Here is a 20,508-nt window from a genome sequence, read left to right on the forward strand (position 1 = left end):
AGTTGGACCATCATTTATTTTTCAATAGGACAATGACCCCAAACACACTTCCAAGCTGTGTAAGGGCTATTTGACCAAGGAGAGTGATGGGGAGCTACGCCAGATGACCTGGCCTCCACAGTCACCAGACCTGAACCCAATCGAGATGGTTTGGGGTGAGCTGGACCGCAGAGTTAAGGCAAAAGGGCCAACAAGTGCTAAGCATCTCTGGGAACTCCTTCAAGATTGTTGGAACTTTTTATATTTTTTACATTTTTTAATATTTTTAAAAACATTTTTCTACACTTTTTGCTTGCTTCTATAGTCTCCATAGGAGACTAGAAGCAGCAACTGTCTGATTGCCTCTGCTACATAGAGGCGATGAGCAGATCACCTCTATGTAGCCGAAATGCTCCTGTGCTATTAGCGCCGACCACTAGGTGGCGCTCATAGCAATCTTTTCATGACAACCACTGGGGTCTGCTGCAGACCCCGGGTTGCCATGCCCACCCATCAGTGACCTGCGATCACATGACGGGGTCACCAATGGGCGGGGTAAGTGACACACTTCCGGCGCGGCCCTGTTAAATGCAACTGTCAGAGATTGACAGCAGCATTTAACTGGTTAACAGCCGCGGGTGGATCGAGATTCCACCCGAGGCTGTTGCGGGCACATGTCAGCTGTAAGAATCAGCTGAAATGTGCCCGCTTCGGTGCGGGCTCAGTGCCGGAGCCCGTGATGAACCGGGGGTGATGGCCTGGGGCGTACTAATATGCCCCTGGCCAGTACGGGGTTAAACGAGGAGTACTAACAATTTTGACCACGTGTGTTTCTCTATACTCATCCATACCACACAGTGTAGCATTAACTAGCCTGAGCTATCACTTGGATACCTATAGCACGTATACAGTAGAAATAAAAGATTTCATTATCATGTCAGTTACATTTCTTCTAAATCATAATTATTTCTGCTTTGACAATCAATTTGTCAATATGGAAAGGAGTCTGCTGCTCACTGAGCAGCAGCTCACTGGGGTAGATGTGGGGTAGGGTGGTAGTCGGGAGCTGCAGGACAGTGAGGCTGTTAGTTGGGTGACAGAAGTGGGGGTAGAGGGAAGAGTGCCAGGGAGGCTAGTCCTGATCTGGCACACCCCAATAAGTTTGCAAAGTTGGCAGATGAGGGGAGTGACGGTCCAGGGGTAGCACTGCTGCAGCAAGGCATGTCCCCTGAAAGCCGGAGGAGTGTCAGCTCCAGTAAAGAGGAAAATGGGAGAGCAGGGCAGGCCATGCAGGTGCTGGTAGTGGGGGACTCAATTATTAGGGGAACAGACAGGGCAATCTGTCACAAAGACAGGGATCGTCGAACAGTGTGCTGCCTACCTGGCGCTCGAGTCCGGCACATCGCTGATCGGGTTGACAGATTACTGGGAGCGGCTGGTGAGGACCCAGCAGTCATGGTGCACATTGGCACAAATGACAAAGTTAAAGGTAGGTGGAAGGTCCTTAAAGATGATTTCAGGGAATTAGGCTGCAAGCTGAAAGGAAGGACCTCCAAGGTGGTATTCTCTGAAATACTACCGGTACCACGTGCCACGCCAGAGAGGCAACGGGAGATTAGGGAGATAAATAAGTGGCTCAAGAACTGGTGTAGGAAGGAGGGATTTGGGTTCCTGGAGAACTTGGCCGACTTCACAGTTGGCTACAGACTCTTCGCTAGGGACCGGCTGCACCGCAGTGGGGAGGATGCAGCTGTGCTGGGGGAGAAAATGGCTAGAAGGTTGGAGGAGTGTTTAAACTAGGGATTGGGGGGGGTATTCATTTTATAGGTGGGTAAGATAGTGCAGATAGTGACCTGGGCACAAATAAAGAAATTTGGGGGTGGGGTTAGAACAGTCAATAAAGTAAGAAGGAATAGAGGTACAGAGAGATACATAAAATGAATGTACACTAATGCCAGAAGCCTCATCAACAAAATGGAGGAATTAGAATTAATTTTGTTGGAAAATAATTATGACATGGTAGGGATATCTAAGACGTGGACGAGAGCCATGACTGGGCAGTTAATTTACAGGGCTATAGTCTGTTCAGAAATGACCGTACAAACAAGCGATGGGGGGGGGGTGTTTATATGTAAAATCATCCTTAAAATCTGTCTTGCGGGAGGATACAGGTGAATCTAATGAAAATGTAGAGTCCCTGTGGGTGAAGATAAGGGGAGGGGGAAAAAATAATAAATTACTGATAGGGGTTTGTTATAAGTCTCCAAAAAGAATGGAAGTAGCGGAGAATATCCTCGTAAAGCAAATAGATGAAGCAGCGACTCAAGGAGAAGTCATTATTATGGGAGACTTCAATTATCCTGAAATACATTGGGGGATAGAAACATGTAGTTCAAGCAAAGGTAATAGGTTTTTGACAACTATGAGAGACCATTACCTTTCACAACTGGTTCAGGACCCAACAAGAAGGGGGGCACTGCTAGACCTAATATTAACCAACAGGCCAGACCGCATATCAAATATACGAGTTGGGGGTCACTTGGGTAATAGTGATCACAAAATAATACATTTTCATGTAACCTTTAATAAGATGTGTAGTAGAGAGGTTTCAAGGACACTAAACTTCAGGAAGGCCAATTTCCAACGGTTGAGAGATGATCTTAGTGCAATAAACTGGGACGATATCCTGAAACATAAAACTACACAAAGCAAATGGGAGACATTTATTAACATCCTGAATAGGACCTGTGCACAATATATACCCTTTGGGAATAAACATGCTAGAAATAGGAGGAAACCACTATGGCTAAATAGAGCTGTAAGGGGCGCAATAAGTGACAAAAATAAAGCATTTAGGGAACTAAAGCAAGTAGGTAGTGATGAGGCATTAAATAAATATAGAAAATTAAATAAATTATGTAAAAAAGCAAATCAAGGCAGCAAAGATTGAGGCAGAGAGAATCATTGCCAGAGAAAGTAAAAATAACCCCAAAATATTCTTTAATTACATAAATAGTAAAAAATGATAGTGTTGGCCCCCTTAAAAATAGTCTGGGTGAAATGGTGGATGAGGATGAGGAAAAAGCCAATATGCTAAATGATTTTTTTTCAACCGTATTTACACAAGAAAATCGCATGACAGAAAACATGATTAGTGATAACAAAAATTCTCCATTAAATGTCACTTGCTTAACCCATCAGAAAGTACGGCGGCGTCTAAAAATCACTAAAGTTGACAAATCCCTGGGCCCGGATGGGATACACCCGCGAGTACTGCAGGAATTAAGTAACGTCATAGATAGACCATTATTTTTAATCTTTAAAGATTCCATAATAACAGGGTTTGTACCACCGGACTGTCGTATAGCAAATGTGGTGCCAATATTCAAAAAGGGGACAAAAACTGAACTTGGAAATTATAGGCCAGTAAGCTTAACCTCTACTGTGGGTAAAATCCTGGAGGGTTTCCTAAGAGATGCTATACTAGAGTATCTGAAGAAGAATAACCTCATGACCCAATATCAACATGGGTTTACGAGGGACCGTTCCTGTCAAACTAATCTGATCAGTTTTTATGAGGAGGCAAGTTCTGGACTGAACCAATTAAATGCAGTGGATGTTGTGTATATGGACTTTTTAAAAGCTTTTGATACGGTTCCACACAAAAGGTTGATACATAAAATGAGAACAATGGGGATAGGGGAAAATATATGTATGTGGGTTAAGAATTGGCTCAGTGATAGGAAACAAAGGGTGGTTATTAATGGAAAACACTCAGACTGGGTCTCAGTTAACAGTGGGGTACCACAGGGGTCAGTATTGGGCCCCCTTCTTTTTAACATATTTATTAACGACCTTGTTGGACCAGATGACCCAGGAGGTCCCTTCCAACTCTACCATTCTATGATTCTATGATTCTTGTAGGGGGCATACAGAGTAATATTTCAATATTTGAAGATGACACTAAACTCTGCAGGGTAATCAATACAGAGGAGGACAATTTTATATTACAGGAGGATCTATGTAAACTAGAAGCTTGGGCTGATAAATGGCAAATGAGCTTTAATGGGGATAAATGTAAGGTAATGCACTTGGGCAGTGGAAATAAAATGTATAATTATATGCTTAATTGTAACACACTGGGCAAAACTGTAGCTGAAAAAGACCTGGGTGTATTGGTGGACGACAAGCTTACGTTTAGTGGCCAGTGTCAGGCAGCTGCTGCAAAGGCAAATAAAATAATGGGATGCATTAAAAGAGGCATAGATACTCATGAGGAGAACATAATTTTACCTCTATACAAGTCATTAGTGCGACCACACTTAGAATACTGTGTACAGTTTTGGTCTCCGGTGTATAAGAAAGACATAGCTGAACTAGAGCGGGAGCAGAGAAGAGCGACCAAGGTTATTAGAGGACTGCAATACCAAGACAGGTTATTACACTTGGGGTTATTTAGTGTGGAAAAAAGAAGGCTTAGGGGTGATCTTATTACTATGTACAAGTATATGAAGGGACAGTACAAAGACCTTTCTACTGATCTTTTTACTCTGAGGCCAGAGACGGGGACAAGGGGGCATCTTCTACGTCTGGAGGAAAGAAGGTTTAATCATAATCACAGACGGGGATTCTTTACTGTAAGAGCAGTGATGTAATGAGTGATTCACTATTAAAATTTAAGAAGTTCATGGATGCCTTTCTTGAAAAGTATAATATTACAGGTTATATATACTAGATTCCTTGATAGGGCGTTGATCCAGGGAACTAGTCTGATTGTCGTATGGAGTCGGGAAGGAATTTTTTTCCCCAATGTGGAGCTTAGTGTTTGCCACATGGTTTTTTTTTGCCTTCCTCTGGATCAACATGTTAGGCTATGGGTTGAACTAGATGGACTTAGTCTTCCTTCAACCTTAAAAACTATGTTACTAACTTATTTTTTACAAAAGAGGGAAGTAAGTATGGGCATCAAATTTTCACCGTCATTGGATTAATGTCCAAAAGGGAGGAGCAACACATTTACCATGAGAGCAAAATTTATAGCCCAAAAAAACCGTATGGTACGGTCGATTTATCGACAACCTCCTCCTGATGTGGGGAGGCACACAGGAGGAGGCGTTGAAATTTACACAAAATCTCAACAACAATGATTTCAATTTGAGATTCACACTTTGTTTTGAAACCCCATAAAACACTGTACATGTAAATGTTGGTATCAAATAACTCCTGTCTTTGTGGTCTTACAAACAAGCTTTTATAAATGCCTCAAACTTCTAAGTGTGAATCAGACCTGAGATCTAACTTGATAGAAGATGACAATCCGGTGAAGACGGGAAACATATAGGCGGCCGGTGGTGATGTAGTCAGTGACTGACTCTGGCCAAATACGTTTATAGAGCCGTAGTGGAAGATGAAGATTTCGTCTTCATCATAAAGTAGTTATTTCTCATGTGACGCTTAATCAATATCTCCTGCAGTATTGCTAATGCCGATTCCAGTGTTGGTAAATGAGATGAGAATTAGCAATAAGGAAGATGAGTCTATGAGAAAGAAACTGCTTGTTGTCTGTGGCCTAAAATATATAGGCTTTATTAGTAGATGTAAAGAAAAAAACTAGATACTGTAAAACATAAATCTCCTCAAATGTTTCCCTTAATATGTCCAGTAATTGTATTATTACACAGGGTTTTTATGATGTTACATCTGCTCAACTTCTCATTCAGGTCTCTACAATATCGAATCCTCTCAGTGAATATCTTCTATATAAGAGAATTTTCCTGAATTACGCATTAAAGATGAATATGGACACAGACAAGATGGCTGAGAAAATATTACTCCTCACCCTAGAGATCCTCTTCCGGCTTACTGGAGAGTTGAGAGATTCTGATGACGTCACATTACATCATTCTTATCTATGGGAATAACAGATGGACAGAACTGGAGAGGTGAGGACTCTGGAAATATCTGTAGTGAGATTTATGAATGTGTCTCTCCGTAATCAGGATTACAGAGTAGTGAAGAAGACCTCTAGTGAGCGCTGTCAGGACCCTTTGTCTGAGGGATGGTGGGGAAGAACCCTGAGCCCAATCACGGAGCTTCCACCTCACCACCTGATAGATGAGGACATCAATGACCAGAAGATCCTAGATCTCACCTACAAGATGATTGAGCTGCTGACTGGAGAGGTGACACTGCTAGGAATGAGAATGCTGGAACATTTTATAGTAAAGCTATGAAGGAATTGGGGGTATAACTCTATCATTGTGTGTGTCAGGTTCCTATAAGATGTCAGGATGTCGCTGTCTATTTCTCCATGGAGGAGTGGAAGTATTTAGAAGAACACAAAGATCTGTACAAGGATGTCATGATGGAGGTTCCCCAGCCCCTCACATCACCAGGTAATAGACAGGACTGAATACACATGGCCTATAATTGTCTATATGTAAAGAATGAATTCAGTCCCTGTATGTGCTTCCTCTAGATCTATCCAGTAAGAGGACAACACCAGAGAGATGTCCACGTCCTCTTCTTCCTCAGGACTGTAAACAAGAAGATCACAATATTCCTCAGGATCATCAGGTACATGGAGATAAGGTGTCATGAGATCTCTCCTGTGATGTGTATATGGCTGTGAAGGGCTTGTGTTCGGTCTTGTTTTATCCACCAGAATTATATGGTTTATACTTGTATAATGAGAATGGGGGAGATGGCTGGATTAGAGCTGATCATTAGTGATGAGTGAGTGTATTCATTAATATTCGCACGGATAGTACGGTATTCAGGTACTTGTTATATTGCGAGTATTTGTGTACTCGCCTCGCTATATTCGAATGTCCCGCCCTGCAGTTTTGGCGCCTCCTTTGCAGCCACTAAACATGCTGGGCTTTAAAACCAATCACAGTAATTTTTCAGACATCTTGGTTGTGGCATTACTGTGATTGGCTGGCCACCCAGCCTCATAGGGTCTATTTAAGCCCTGTCGTCGCCATTTTGTGCACATTGCGTCTGGAGCCTGCATTCTATAAGCATAGGGAGAGATCGCTGAGCTGCTAGGGAGAGTGTTTAGGCCTCTTGATAAAACAAAAGCCCTTTTAAGGGCTACCTGCAGTGTATACTAGTTCTGTGTTTAAAGGAGCCGCTCACTAGCTCCATAATACCATCAAAAAATAGCTCTTTTCAGAGCTGAAGACACACAACAAAGTCAGAGTACAAGGAGGGAGAGATTGTGTATTAGGTAGGAAGTGTATTAGGTAGTGTTCTTCCAGTGTCCATATTAAAACAGCTCTTGTCAGAGGCAAAGCAATATTTTGCCATCAAACACAGAAGTAGCATTTTGTGCTGCCTTTTTTTTTAGCATCGGTCTATTTTCCCTGCTGTTTTAGGGGTCAGAGCCTACCTTCTGTCCATATTAGTCCACTTAAAAATAGTGTTTTGTGCCCTACACAAAGCAGTAGTCCAAATATTTGTTACTGCCTGCTACAAAGCACGCACCAGGCCATTTTAACCACTATTTTTGGGGTGTCAGCCTGCCTTCTGTCCATATTAGTCCACTTAAACAATCATTGAGTGCCATACACAAAGCAGTAGTCCAAACATTTCCTACTGCCTGCTACAAAGCATGCACCAGGCCATTTTAACCACTATTTTGGCTGTGACACCTAGCTTGGCTTGTGCCATCAACATCTGAAATTCTGTCAACAAAACCCAAAATGCCAAAAGGACTTGTTAAGGTACGTGTCAGTTGTGCGTGAGAAGGCACTCAGTCTGTGTCAGGTCAGAAGAAGCTTGATTCATCCACTATGTTCCTGGAAAAATTTTCCGGTCTGGAACGTAAACGTGTGTGGAAGCCACAAGAGTGGGAGCAGATTCTGTCTTGGATAGCAGACAAGGTCTCTACGCATTTGTCAAGCAGCAACAAATCTTCCACGACCACACAGTCTACTGTGGATACAGAAGGCTGGCCCATCCAATCCTGAAGCTGGTTCTCCTTCCTCCAACCATTATCAGTCAACATGAGACATATGACCCCAAGCTTGGCCACTCCGAGGATCTGTTTGGTACGTATCCTTTGGTTGGCTCTGTGCAGCATTGAAGAGGGACAAGAGGAGGTGGCGTGCCTTGATGCTTATGTATTTGAGGACCTATGGCTAGAAGAAAGACACTTGGCGGAACATCATTTTTTGTCTCCAGAGGTGGAGGCTGACGATGAGACACAGTTGCTATCAGGTCAGCCTACAATGTCAACTGGGAAGGAGGATAAGATGGAAGACGAGGTAGTCGATGATGAGTCCACTGATTCGAGCTGGACCGTTGGCATGCATAGCCATGGCAGAAACACAGAGGAAGATGGATATGTAGCACCAACATAGGCACCAATGGGTCGTGGTTTGCCCAGAGTGAGAACTGGGTCATCTGTTCCCAAGAGCACCCCCTCTGTGCGCCAAGTCAGGGCAAAGGGGCGTTCAGCTGCTGTGTGGAATTTTTTTTTCTGAAAGTCCTTCAGAGAAAAACATTATAGGCTGTAGCATCTGCCATACCAAGTTGAGCAGAGGCCAGGGCAAAGGCAATCTACATGCTCACCATCCAAGGCTCATGTTCGATGCTTGGAAACCTATTCAGGAGACTTAAATACAAAACAAAAGACATCAGCCCACCACCTGGATATAGGAGTACTACCGGACTAAGGCACCCTGAAGGAAAAGCCCCTCCAGAGAGGGGCCGCCCTCCGGGCAGCCAGTCTTTCATACTCCAGAGAACGTACCTTCACCAGGTCACCTAGGATGTTCCTACAAACTTCATCTGCACTTAGGATTTTACTCTGCGTCGAAACTAAAACATGTGCGTTCCACATGAAATACCTGACCACACTTAGTATGAATAAAGTGGTTCGGTCCCTTCTCCCAAGGTCTCCGAACGCTCCATAGGCCCACCCGGCATAGGACAGAGTAGCCTGCCGTGGCCAACCAATGGAAGCTCCCACCCTGTTGTACACCTCTGTATTAAAGGGACAATGAAGCAGGAAGTGCTCCATGCTTTCCAGCATGTTAGCACAAGCCTCACGGGGGAGCAATTCCTGTCCTCGGAGCTCCTGTACTTCAAATTGCCCCTTACACACAGCTTACCTTGGAAGCAGCGCCAAGTCAAGTCACAGTATTTCTTGGGGATCCTGCTAGAATTTAACAAACTGAACCCAAACTCCAGATCCCGACTTGGGCAGTTCTTGAGGACCAATGGACTCTGAAAATGAGAAAGCAAGACCTTCCTATAGAGGAGTTTCCTCGGGAGGGACCTCACCTCCCATATTCCCAGACCCCACCGGTGGATCATTTTTAGAACCGGGGTAACATAAGCCGGGAGATGCCCATGCACTGTGCGAGGATCTTTCAATCTTCCCCCTGAAGATTGATGGCTGAAACCATCCCTTGCAGGATAATACCCATGGAGGAGCCCTCTCCTTCCAGAGGTTTGCCACGTTAACTTTCAAGAAGGTGTTCACTAGGAACACAACCGGGTTCACCATATCCAATCACCCTAGTCTCCTCGTGCGGTAAGTGACCTCCCGCTGGACTAGGTTCAGTCTATTCCCCCATAGCATCTGGAAGAACAGACTGTAGACCCGTGTCCAGAGAGGCTTTGGCAAGACACAGATTCTGCCCAGGTAGATTAGCAAGGGGAGCAGGAAAGCTTTGCACAAGCCAACCCTTTCCCTCAGGCTCAAAGACCAACCCTTCCATTGGTCCACTCTTTGGGCGACACCTTTGATTCTGCCTTCCCAGTTTTTCATGGGGTAATCACCCTGGACGAATTCAGTGCACAGGACTTTGGCGTGTTCTTTGGGTTCGGGGAGGGTGTCCAGAAGATCAAACCCGGGATCTCCGCTTCCCAGCCAGAGATTTTCACACTTATCCTGGTTGACCTTGGACCCGGATGCCTCCGATTAGCGCTCCACTTCTGACATCACCACCATTGCCTCCTCTTGCGACGAAACAAATACGGTGACATCGTCCACGTAGGCCACTACCCTCAAGATAGCCTCCGGCACCGCCTTGCCCATCCGAACCCCTTCCAACGAACCACAATCAATCCTTCTAAGGAAGGGTTCAATTGCAAAGGCGTAAAGCAAAGGGCTAAGAGGACAGCCCTGACGGACATCAGATCCTACCCTGAAATGTTGTCCAATCCACCCATTTGTTTCAATTGACATCTCTTGTGTTGGAGCCATGATTCATGTCAGTCCACTTGGTGCAACAGCTCTCCAGGGTGTGATCACTCCTTTTTAGATGCAGACACCCGAGCATATCTAATTTGACGCAGGTGTTAGTTTTGGAAATGAAAATTTACAGGGTGATTCCATCATTTTTTCCCTCTGCTTGGTCTGAAAAAAATTACCCTTACTGAGTACCACATTTTTAATCTTGATTTCTTTTAGTGTTTCTTAAAGCCCTAAAGTTGCCATTTGAAATGACTTTAGTTTTGTGCCATGTCTGTGATCTTCTTTTTTTCAACAACATTAAACAACTGAATGAACATCCTCCAAGCCCGGTGATTCCATAATTTTTGCCAGGGGTTGTACAATGGAATCGTTTAAGAGGGCCGTTGTAGATCAGTTGCTGAAAACATCACCCTCAGATAATGCTGGTGGCAGAGGTACCAGCTCTTTTCAACACCAAGGGATAATAGGGAGAGACATGAACACCAGCTCCAACGAAGGTGGAGGGAAAATGTGCCCAAATTGGTCAATTTTCAACAAAACAGCAAGGGCTATCTGTGCCTATAAAAATGCTAAGGAGGGATAAGTTGCAGAACATGGTCAAGGGTTACTTTAAGTGACCATACGTGTGTCCTTTCTGACGCTTCTGTTCCCTTTAATTATTGAGTGTCTAAGCTGAACACTTGGCCCGACCTCTCTTTATATGCCTTGGAGGTGCTGGCCTGCCCTGCTACTAGTGTGGTGTCTGAGCATGTTTTCAGTTCCGCTGGGGAAATCATCACTGATAGGCTCAGACGCCTCTCCACGGAAAATGCAGACAGACTTACTTTGATTAAATTCAACAAGGACTGGATATCTCCACAATTTGTAATCCCTCCAGATGACAGCAAGCCAACCTAAATTCCCCAAAAATGCAGATTCATGCTACTGCTGTTAACGTCACCCCCTTCTCATAAACAGATTCCTTGCTTCGTCAACCATGACTCAGCCCATAGGGCTAATTTTTACAAACTTTGCACATCGTGCAGTGGACAAACCAGGACAGTATTCCTTCTCCAGCCTAACTACGATTTGTGATTGGAGACCCTTGGAATGGTGGCTTCCTGCATCAACCATGACTCAGCCCATAGGGCTAATTTTTACAAACCCTATGCACATTGTGCAGTGGGCAAATCTGGAATGTATATTGGTCCTACCAAACTAATATTTGTCATTGGAGGTTGGAGGCCCTTCTCACATTGTGATTGAGATAGGGGATACATATTCAATAGAAATTTACACTGACTGTTGATGACCGACTGATGGCCCTCTGAAAATTTGAATTGAGGGCCACAACTACTACAGTACTCCATCGTAGATAATGTTTGACAAGGGAGGCCCTTGTCAAGGAATCTCCCTGCAGTTATGACACAGCCCCCAGGAGTAATTTTTGGAAGTACGATGCACATTCTGCACTGGACCAAGTAGTACAATATCAAGAAGTCTTCTCTTCCTATATAATCTGGGGAATATTGACAATCAAAATTTCTGAGCCATTTGGAGAAGCTTCACCAACCCATCCTGGAGAGGAGCACCATATATCCTTTGTCCATTGACTTGCACAAGTGATATATTTGAGCTCGTCATCCAGTTAACTAGTGCAGCTTTATTTTTCCGGTTCACTAAGTTCAGCCATACCTGAAGATCGCAGGCTGTACTCACTGCTACCTTCTAGTACTACACGTCTCTTGGCTTTTTTTCTCTGTAGTCTCTGCCCCTAAATGAGTTAAATAATACAGTGAGGGCCCTACAATATGAGCAAGTGAGGGCACTCTCAGATGTACACGAGCAACCTCCAAAATCTCTAGAGTAGGGCACTTCAAAATGTATGTTACAGGGCCACATGAGGGCTCTTACAAAACTCAGCTTTCCTGCCTACTGCAAGGCCTCTGAACATTTGAATTTAGGGCCGCAGTATCACATGGTGGTGGAGGTGGAGGAGGAGGAGGAGGGTCAAGCCCAACGCTACAATGGGCACATTGTAAACTGCTATTGAATGTGTATTCCACTATCTGAGTGTCAATGATGGAGGGACCGTCCAAATGTCTTAAGTAACAGCTGTCCCTCCAAATCGCATGTTACAGAGCCACCTGAGGCCTCTCAGGTCAAAGATCTACATACCTACTGATGCTTTCTACCTGTGCTTGTAAAGTGCTGGAGAATAGCAAACTGAAAAATGATTCATGACAGAGGGACCTACAAAATGTATAAGTCAGGGCCCTCCCAATTGTAAAAAGAAAAAAAAAGCCACAGCAGTATGTGTGAACAAAGGCTAAAAGGGATATTTTTTTGGCTTCTCTGGTTTATTTAGCCTTATATACAAGTGATTGTGCAGGAAAAACTGTTTCTTAACCTTTTTGACCTGTTAAATGCAATTTAGGTTAGGTTTGGTAGTTGTTCTTGTGTGTCTGTAAAAGTGGCGTAATACTGCGACAAACTTATTCCCAGAAACCATATGCGAGTCAGAAATGCATGCAGGCTCATTCTCCAGGCTCTTCTCATTCTGTTTCATCACTTTCCCATCCATTTCAGCCTTTTCCTCAGGCCCCCAGGCCCCTTTGTATAGGGTCTAGCAGAAAATTACTCGCATTTCCCATTGACTTACATTGTACTCGCTATTCGGAACGAATATGCAATTATTACAAAGTACTCGTTACGAGTATAGCGATTTACGAATATTACAGTACTCGCTCATCACTACTGATCATAGATGTGACTTCTCCATCTGTCTGTGACTTGTACAATATTTCTTTCAGGGTGAAGATCTGACCCATATTAATACTACAGAGACATATGTGAGGGGTGATGAGCGATGTAAAGAGGAGATTCCTACATATGACTACCCAGGTGAGTAATAACCACTAAATACAGAGAAGTCACAGATTCTTCTCAGTCACAGGCTGTGGCTGGTTTACCGGTCATGTAGTCTAGCTGTATCACAATCGTGTGATCACCATTTTGCATCTATACCAAAACATTCTCCTCCACCAAAAACTGTTCAAATAACTTTGGACATTGAAACTCCTTTTCTATAGAACTTACAAACTCTCACCTGCCCAGGTCTGTAAACTACCAAGCCAAATGACAGCATATGTAGAAAGTGCTGACAAGTTAGAAAATCACTTGAAGAAAAATATTATGTAAGAGAAAGTGGAGGGTAATGATGCTATTGGCTTCCTAGAACCCTGATATCTTATTAGATGAATATACCTTCTCTCCCTTCTGTGGCGCTGAATGTGCTCATATGGTCCCTACAATACCAGGTCCAGTCTTTCTGGCCAAACCTCGCTTTTATGATCGGCAATATTAAACATTCAGTGAGGGCCAAGTATGAATTTCTGTATGATAACAGAGTTTCCCTTTACCGTTACTTTTCAATTTCTTTTTAAACCAAATTACTTCAAATAGATAAAGTATACAAAAAACATTACACCTGTGCCATGACATATCTCTAAGCTGTGAGTGGCTGATGGCTGTAAAAAAATGTATTCATGCCTGCAGGAGATATGTTGGCATGACTCGAGCCCTGGTTTCATGTATTCACTCCACGACATAAATAATATTATCAATCCTAAAGAATTTAGATACAATTTATCCTTAAATGGGGAGCACTAATACTTTCTCTGCTCTTCTGGTCAGGACTCATAAGTAGCTCCAATGGTCTACCATAAATAAGTGCAACTCTGCCAGGAGCTACCAAGAAGCATACTCTAATTACCCCAGAGAGGTTTCACCACTAGTTACTCTCTCAAAGTTTTGCCCTACACCCTTTAACCCCTCTACATGGATCTGTACTTACACAAAGACCCTTAGGATTGGACTTAGTGTTGCCTGCTGTTCTGTGGTGTGACATGACAAGAATAATAGTCAGGTTGCTGGATCAGAACCAGAAGGGCAGAGAAAATACAAATTCAGAAGACACAATAGTAGTCAGTAAACGTGCTGGGATCACAAGAAGAAACTAAGAAGAAAATACACAACACGGAAGCTGAAGACAGAAGACTTAACCAGCGGAGAACAAGGCTGTATCAGGCAGCTTCCGGCATTATGCGTGAACTTTAGTAGGGTGTGGTGCTTTCCATTTGAGTTAAGTAGGGAGCATATTTGATTTTGGAAGAGCTGATTTTGCTGGATTGGTTTATGGAAGCCATGTTGCTTTTCAAGCATTTTTGAGCCACTAATGATGTGGAAACCTCTGTTTTTCCGTTGACAGATTATGGACCTGAGTGGAGGCTTGTTTTTTGTGATATGAGTAGAAATTTTTATTGGTATAATTTTCGCATATTTCATATTTGGGAGGCAGAATGAACAAACAGTTGAACACCAAACTCTACTGGTTCATGCTATGAGGTTTTCTATTAGACTGTGAACTGTCATTGTCTTGGTGAATAAATCAATATTTTTACATAACTTGCCATTTGTACTAACAGTTTAAGTAGAAATGTTCAAAAATATAAATTTCAAAAATATTTTATTCAAATATATATTTTTTTACTTAGCAGATGACTGTACTAGGAGATCAGAGGGACAGCCGATATCTTCAATTTTCAAATCAGATGAGCTGGAGATCTCACAGGATACAATTGAAGGGAATGCTATTACTCCAAATATACCATCATCCCTTTACAGCAAAGATGTGTCATTTGATCCTTTGAAACAGGTCCTATCTTCTGATTCATTACCAACTACTAAGGAAAATCAAAGTCACAAAATAAGCATTAAAAAACTAACTGCTTCTAAAGCTAAGAAGCCATTTGCACGGTCAGAATATGGAAATAGTTTTCCCCTCAAAAAGTTTTTTCTTAAACATCAAAAAATTCACACAGCAAAGAATAGATTTTCATGTTTCAAGTGTATGAAATGTTTTAACAAGAAATCAAGTTTTCTTAGTCACCAAAGAACTCACACAGGGGAGAAGCCTTTTTCATGTTCAGAATGTGGGAAATGTTTTAACCAGGAATTAGATCTTGTTACACATCAAAGAACTCACACAGGGGAAAAACCTTTTTCATGTTCAGAATGTGGGAAATGTTTTACAGGGAAATCAAATCTTGTTAAGCACCAGAGAACTCACACAGGAGAGAAGCCTTTTTCATGTTCAGAATGTGGGAAATATTTTACAGAGAAATCAAATCTCGTTAAGCACCAGAGAACTCACACGGGAGATAAGCCTTTTTCCTGTTCAGAATGTGGGAAATGTTTTAACCAGAAATCAGATCTTGTTACACATCAGAGAACTCACACAGGGGAGAAGCCTTTTTCCTGTTCAGAATGTGGGAAATGTTTTAACCAGAAATCAGATCTTGTTACACATCAGAGAACTCACACAGGGGATAAGCCTTTTTCATGTTCAGAATGTGGGAAATGTTTTACAGTGAAATCAAATCTCCTTAAGCACCAGAGAACTCACACAGGAGAGAAGCCTTTTTCCTGTTCAGAATGTGGGAAATGTTTTAACCAGAAATCAGCTCTTGTTAGACATCAGAGAAGTCACAGAGGGGAGAAGCCTTTTTTATATCCTTAATGTGGAAAATGTTTTACTTGAAAAGACACACTTTTAGCAAGAAAAAATCATGCTAATAAGTGAGTGCGTCCTATAGACTGAAGGTAGCTTCCTGTGACCGAGAACAATGAGTGTCCTTCCTGATCAGTGAGAGAATTGATCTCGCCTCAAGCCCCACACTTATCTAACTGATTGGTGCTGAAGAGGAGAGGAAGGTACTGGGACCTGTACAGAGGCTGCGCGTCTTGACTGAGCAGCTGAAGAATCTAGCTCATGGACCTTTCAGATCATGTAACACTGTTTTACATATTTGTAAAAGTTGTCAGGTTCCGTTATGAACTTAGCCATTTCTTAATGAATTTGACCTCCTGAATTCAAATTGGACAATGAGTTTTTCATTTTACTGCTACATATAATTTAATGATAAAAGTTCCAGTACTTTGAAACATTATTATTTCAATAAATATACAGATGCAGAATATTTTGTTATGCCAATTTTCTGATATTTAGAGAAAACTTAGAAACAATTCAAATAACTAAAACCTGTCTAAACCCTATTGCGAATTTAAACAGTTACAGAAATTGCACTACAAAATAGTCCTCATTCAGTGACAACTGTTTTTTTGCTTGTTTCTTGTACTCCTGTATCGGGTCATCTCTTAAAATTATACAACAGTAATCTGCAAGCATTGATGGATTTCATCTTCCTTGATATCTTTTCTCCATAGTTGCAATATCTTCGTTACATTTCTCACCATCCTCGTCTCTCACTACTCCACAGTTTGGTGGAAAAAAAGTCTAATTTCTTATATTGTAATCATTAAGGACATGTTACAGCCAAGATCCTTACATGTTTTGAGTAGAAATAACACCAACTCTTCATAGTTACTGTATCTGCTCTTGAGTTTCCCAAAAAGTTAGTTACCACAAATGCAAATGTAAACCATACAGACTTTTCCTTGCCCTGGAACAAATGAAGAAACTGCTCATCTTGAAGAAGCTTACGAATCTGAAGTCCAATTAAGACTCCTTCTTTTATATTTGCTTCACTTAACCTTGGAAAGTTATCAATCAGATTCATGAATGCTTTTACCTTTTTATCCATAGCCTTTACGAAGTTCTTCATCAGGCCCAACTTGATAAGATTTTGTTACCACCATTGCCTAGGTGGATCCTCGACTTGTGGATGCAGGACAGTTTACTCCCTTGCTCAAGTGAATGTTGGAGAGGCCAGTCCCTTTTTTTGTAGCCATATTCTTTTGCACGACTATCCCACTCACACAGAAAGCAGCAGTACTTGTGTGCAACAACCCTGACGACATATGTGAACAAGCAGATGTAGGAGCTCCGTCCGAGCATCTAGCTATTTATCCAATATAGGACCTGATGACCATCTTGAAAATCGGCATACATCTACCAGTTAATTGTCTGAGTGTGGAAGTAGTTTGCTCCAGGGGAAAAAAATGACCAGGAAAAGCCACATAAAGACTGCGGGAGAAGCAGGTTCTCAGCTCTAAGATGACACCACGGTTGTCACGCTGGAGACAGATTGAGCAGGGGAGACGAGGAGGAGGGAAGTGGTGGCCTTGCTGTAGCAATTTGCCTGCACAGAAACACAGGTCTCAGCAGGTGACAGTGGCCTTATAACAGCTACCCCACACCTGTGCACGGGCTACAAGTGGAGGAGTTGGGTGTGCAGGAGATGGGAGAGGCAGCCTCTTTGAAGGGGATGAAAAGACCACAAAATTGCATGTGGCACAATACTCACTGCTCCACGGCCTAACCTGCACCAATGGGACATACAGGTACCTGAGTAACCTACTTTAAAAGATGTTTTCATTGCAGTGGTAAATTGTAAATTCTCTCTCTGCTTTCAATGTACATTTTGGTGGTCTTAAAGATGAGACAGCAGGTATATGACTCAAACTGCAGAAAATAGAGCAGGGGCAGTGGAAGGCTAAGTCAGTGCCATTGAGGACCAGATAGCCGATAAAAGCAATGAGAACAGGCTTGCAGAACAGCAAATATCAGCACTGCTGGCAGAAACAGATGATCTTGAAAATAGGTCAAGGCTCAAAGATATACCACTTATTGGTGTGCCTGAAAAAAATAGAAGGCTCCTTTCCTACTGAATTCTTTGAAAACTGGCTGAAATTAATAATCAGGCTTGAAACCTTAACCCTCCTATAAGCTGTAGAACGAGCTCATAATGTGCTCATTTAACAAATTAATTAAAGGAAGCGTGGAATTAATTTATAATGATATTTATTTTCCTTCTAATAAAATTATACAGTAATTGATAAAAGACACACATATCAGTATAATGCCACAAAATAATATTCTGACATATGAAACACGACAAATGGACTGTAACAAATATAATAAACTAAAATAAAATTTAGAGGAATTCGGATAAGAGCATTTTAGCTCATCAAAAGACATATTAAATAAAATAAATAAAACAAGATTTTTTTTTGACATACAATGAACTACAAGTTTTTTACAAACTTTTCTCCTACCCTTGGATTTGCTTTTCTTTTTAATCTTTTGTTAATTCCTAAATACACATAGCTGCTTAATGAGTAAAGAACACAGGACACAGTGGGTTTCCCTATAGAGACATAGGTTCTAGCCCAACTCCTGCTATTAGAATAAGTGAATAAATACATTTATTTTAGCGAACATTTGAACTTATATATATATATATATTATTTTTAAATCATGTCGAATAGGTTTGTAGTATATGAATTGTTATACATTTTTTTGGAGGTATTTCTTTATATAACTGAAATGCACGCAATCCAGTGAACTTTGACACAAGTCAGTTATGTGTTGATTTGGAGCCTTAATTCAAAACTCAAGCCTTTACACTGTCTTGCACAGTTTTGTCAGTATGTAGTTGTTTCCTGAAGAAGTGCTTGTCACTTTTAAACGCATTTAATAAAAACAGCAATTTAATAAACCTTTCTGAATTGATGTTTTCAGTGAACCAGCAGCGTGGGAAGCATCCATAAATTTCTCCAGATCCTGATATTCAATGATATACCCTGCCAAGTTAAGGGTGGTAGCCCGAGGTACTGTGCACTTTATTCAAGATTCATAAACCCTTCACTGGCTCAATATGAATGAGAGGCAAATACGCCGGGATCACATTTGAGATGTTAAAAGTTGAAGATCCTGTGGTACAAAGCCTAATTCTTCAAAAACACAGTGATTCGCAAGTATATGGGAAGAAGTGTGTCCCTGCTTGTTGGACAGTTCTTTACAAATGTTGTTTTTTTCTTCAGGTTCTATTATGATTATATCACATTTTTCTTGCCTAATTGGGGTTGAATTATCCCCCAAGGGGGCTTAGGTTCTAGGTGGGATTCTCCCATATGTTCAACAGTGACTGAGCCGCCATTTTTTCTACTTTAAAAGCGACAGCTATGGAAATACTTCGCCCAGTCTCTCACCCGGAGAAAGGTGTTTTATATCTGACTATTATGGTTGGGGTTTTATAGAGAGGGGGAGGTCTTTTTTATTTTTTTGGATATGTTTTATATTGTCGACAATCTTGTAATATGCGCTTAACAAGCTATGTAAAATGGAAATGCTCTGCTGATAGGATATTGGAAACGACATATCTACTGCATTAAATATGGCGGGGTCAGTGCAAATAGCTGGAATGTAAGGGGTCTTTCTTCTAGTGTTAAAAGACAGGTGATCTTTCAGTATCTTCAAATGGAAAAACCTGCCTTGATTTGTCTGCAAGAAACACATCTTACCTCTGAGAAACTTCATCTACTAAACAAGAAGTGGTTACTGCCGACTATCACTCCACACACTATATTAGTTCATCCTTTAAAGGGAAGGTGCCATCAAAACATTTTTTTTTCAACAATTGAAAAAATGTGAAGTATTAATGTTTTAATTTTTTTCAAAAATATTATCATTTGTTTTTAACTAAATAAAATATGAAAAATAATTTTAAAAGGTTTGGTATTTCCACTTTTAAACACTGGGGGGAGCAGCTGCTGATATTTGACATGAAAACCTAGTGTACAACTAACTCACATTACGGACTGCAGTAAATTGGGGCTGGATCTGCTCTTCTGTGTGTGATGTCGCTCCTCTCCTCCCCTTCTGGGTGTTTGTAACAGGATAAGAGAGGATGAAGTTTAGGATCACAGTGTGGAGCCATTTTGTTGGTGACTGCCAGTTATATTGACGAGTATAGTGTCACTAAGGACAGCTGGCAGCACCGATTCTGTTAGATGGTGCTGATAGCTGTATCATAAGCTGGGATTAGATATGCGGAGTGTATCGTGTGTGATTAGATACGCTTAGAGTAACACGCTGGAAATAGATACAGGTCTCAATGTAGTGTATCATATGTGGCTGATCTGGGGCCTGTGAGCCGGTTGAGGGGGAGGGGCCCATCTCCAGTTCCCCTGCCCATCCTCACAAATTGAACTGTATTGACTTGTTGCCGATACAGTTGAAAGCAATGTTGAGTGAGGGAGTGTGACGCTCCCATCGATCCCCCTCTGCGTCTTACGTCACTGATGCAGGCACTGACAGCGGGGGCGATGACGTCACTACATGGAGTCCACTGTGCTGAGATGTGCGGGCCCCTCGCTACAGAGACCGGAGTAGCGGGAGAACAATGAGTTCATTATAGTGTATAGAGGCCAATGGGCAGTGCATTCTACTCTGTGGAGGCCAATGGGGAGTGCATTCTATTCTGTGGAGGCCGATGGGGAGTGCATTCTACTCTGTGGAGGCCGATAGGGAGTAT

At 42.1% G+C, this 20,508-nt stretch overlaps 1 protein-coding gene across 4 annotated transcripts in view; it reads left to right on the forward strand.

The window, feature by feature from the left end:
• LOC141192336 (uncharacterized) overlaps positions 1 to 18,919 on the forward strand; it is a 39,670-nt gene extending 20,751 nt beyond the window's left edge. For 2 of the 4 annotated variants that reach the window (XM_073661848.1, XM_073661849.1), the window contains 5 exons: positions 5,700 to 6,161; positions 6,251 to 6,374; positions 6,458 to 6,555; positions 12,982 to 13,072; positions 14,725 to 17,853. In XM_073661848.1, the coding sequence (XP_073517949.1) occupies positions 5,904 to 6,161; positions 6,251 to 6,374; positions 6,458 to 6,555; positions 12,982 to 13,072; positions 14,725 to 15,749 (1,596 nt within the window). In that variant the 5' untranslated portion in view covers positions 5,700 to 5,903 and the 3' untranslated portion in view covers positions 15,750 to 17,853. Of the gene's footprint in view, positions 1 to 5,699; positions 6,162 to 6,250; positions 6,375 to 6,457; positions 6,556 to 12,981; positions 13,073 to 14,724; positions 17,854 to 18,713 lie in introns of those variants that run through there. The other 2 variants (XR_012265871.1, XM_073661851.1) reach the window with 2 other exon arrangements.
• The last annotated feature ends 1,589 nt before the right edge of the window (positions 18,920 to 20,508 follow it).

Source organism: Phyllobates terribilis, unplaced genomic scaffold (assembly GCF_046119375.1).
Source record: "Phyllobates terribilis strain yellow unplaced genomic scaffold, ASM4611937v1 Scaffold_60__1_contigs__length_8166268, whole genome shotgun sequence".
Taxonomy (NCBI): domain Eukaryota; kingdom Metazoa; phylum Chordata; class Amphibia; order Anura; family Dendrobatidae; genus Phyllobates; species Phyllobates terribilis.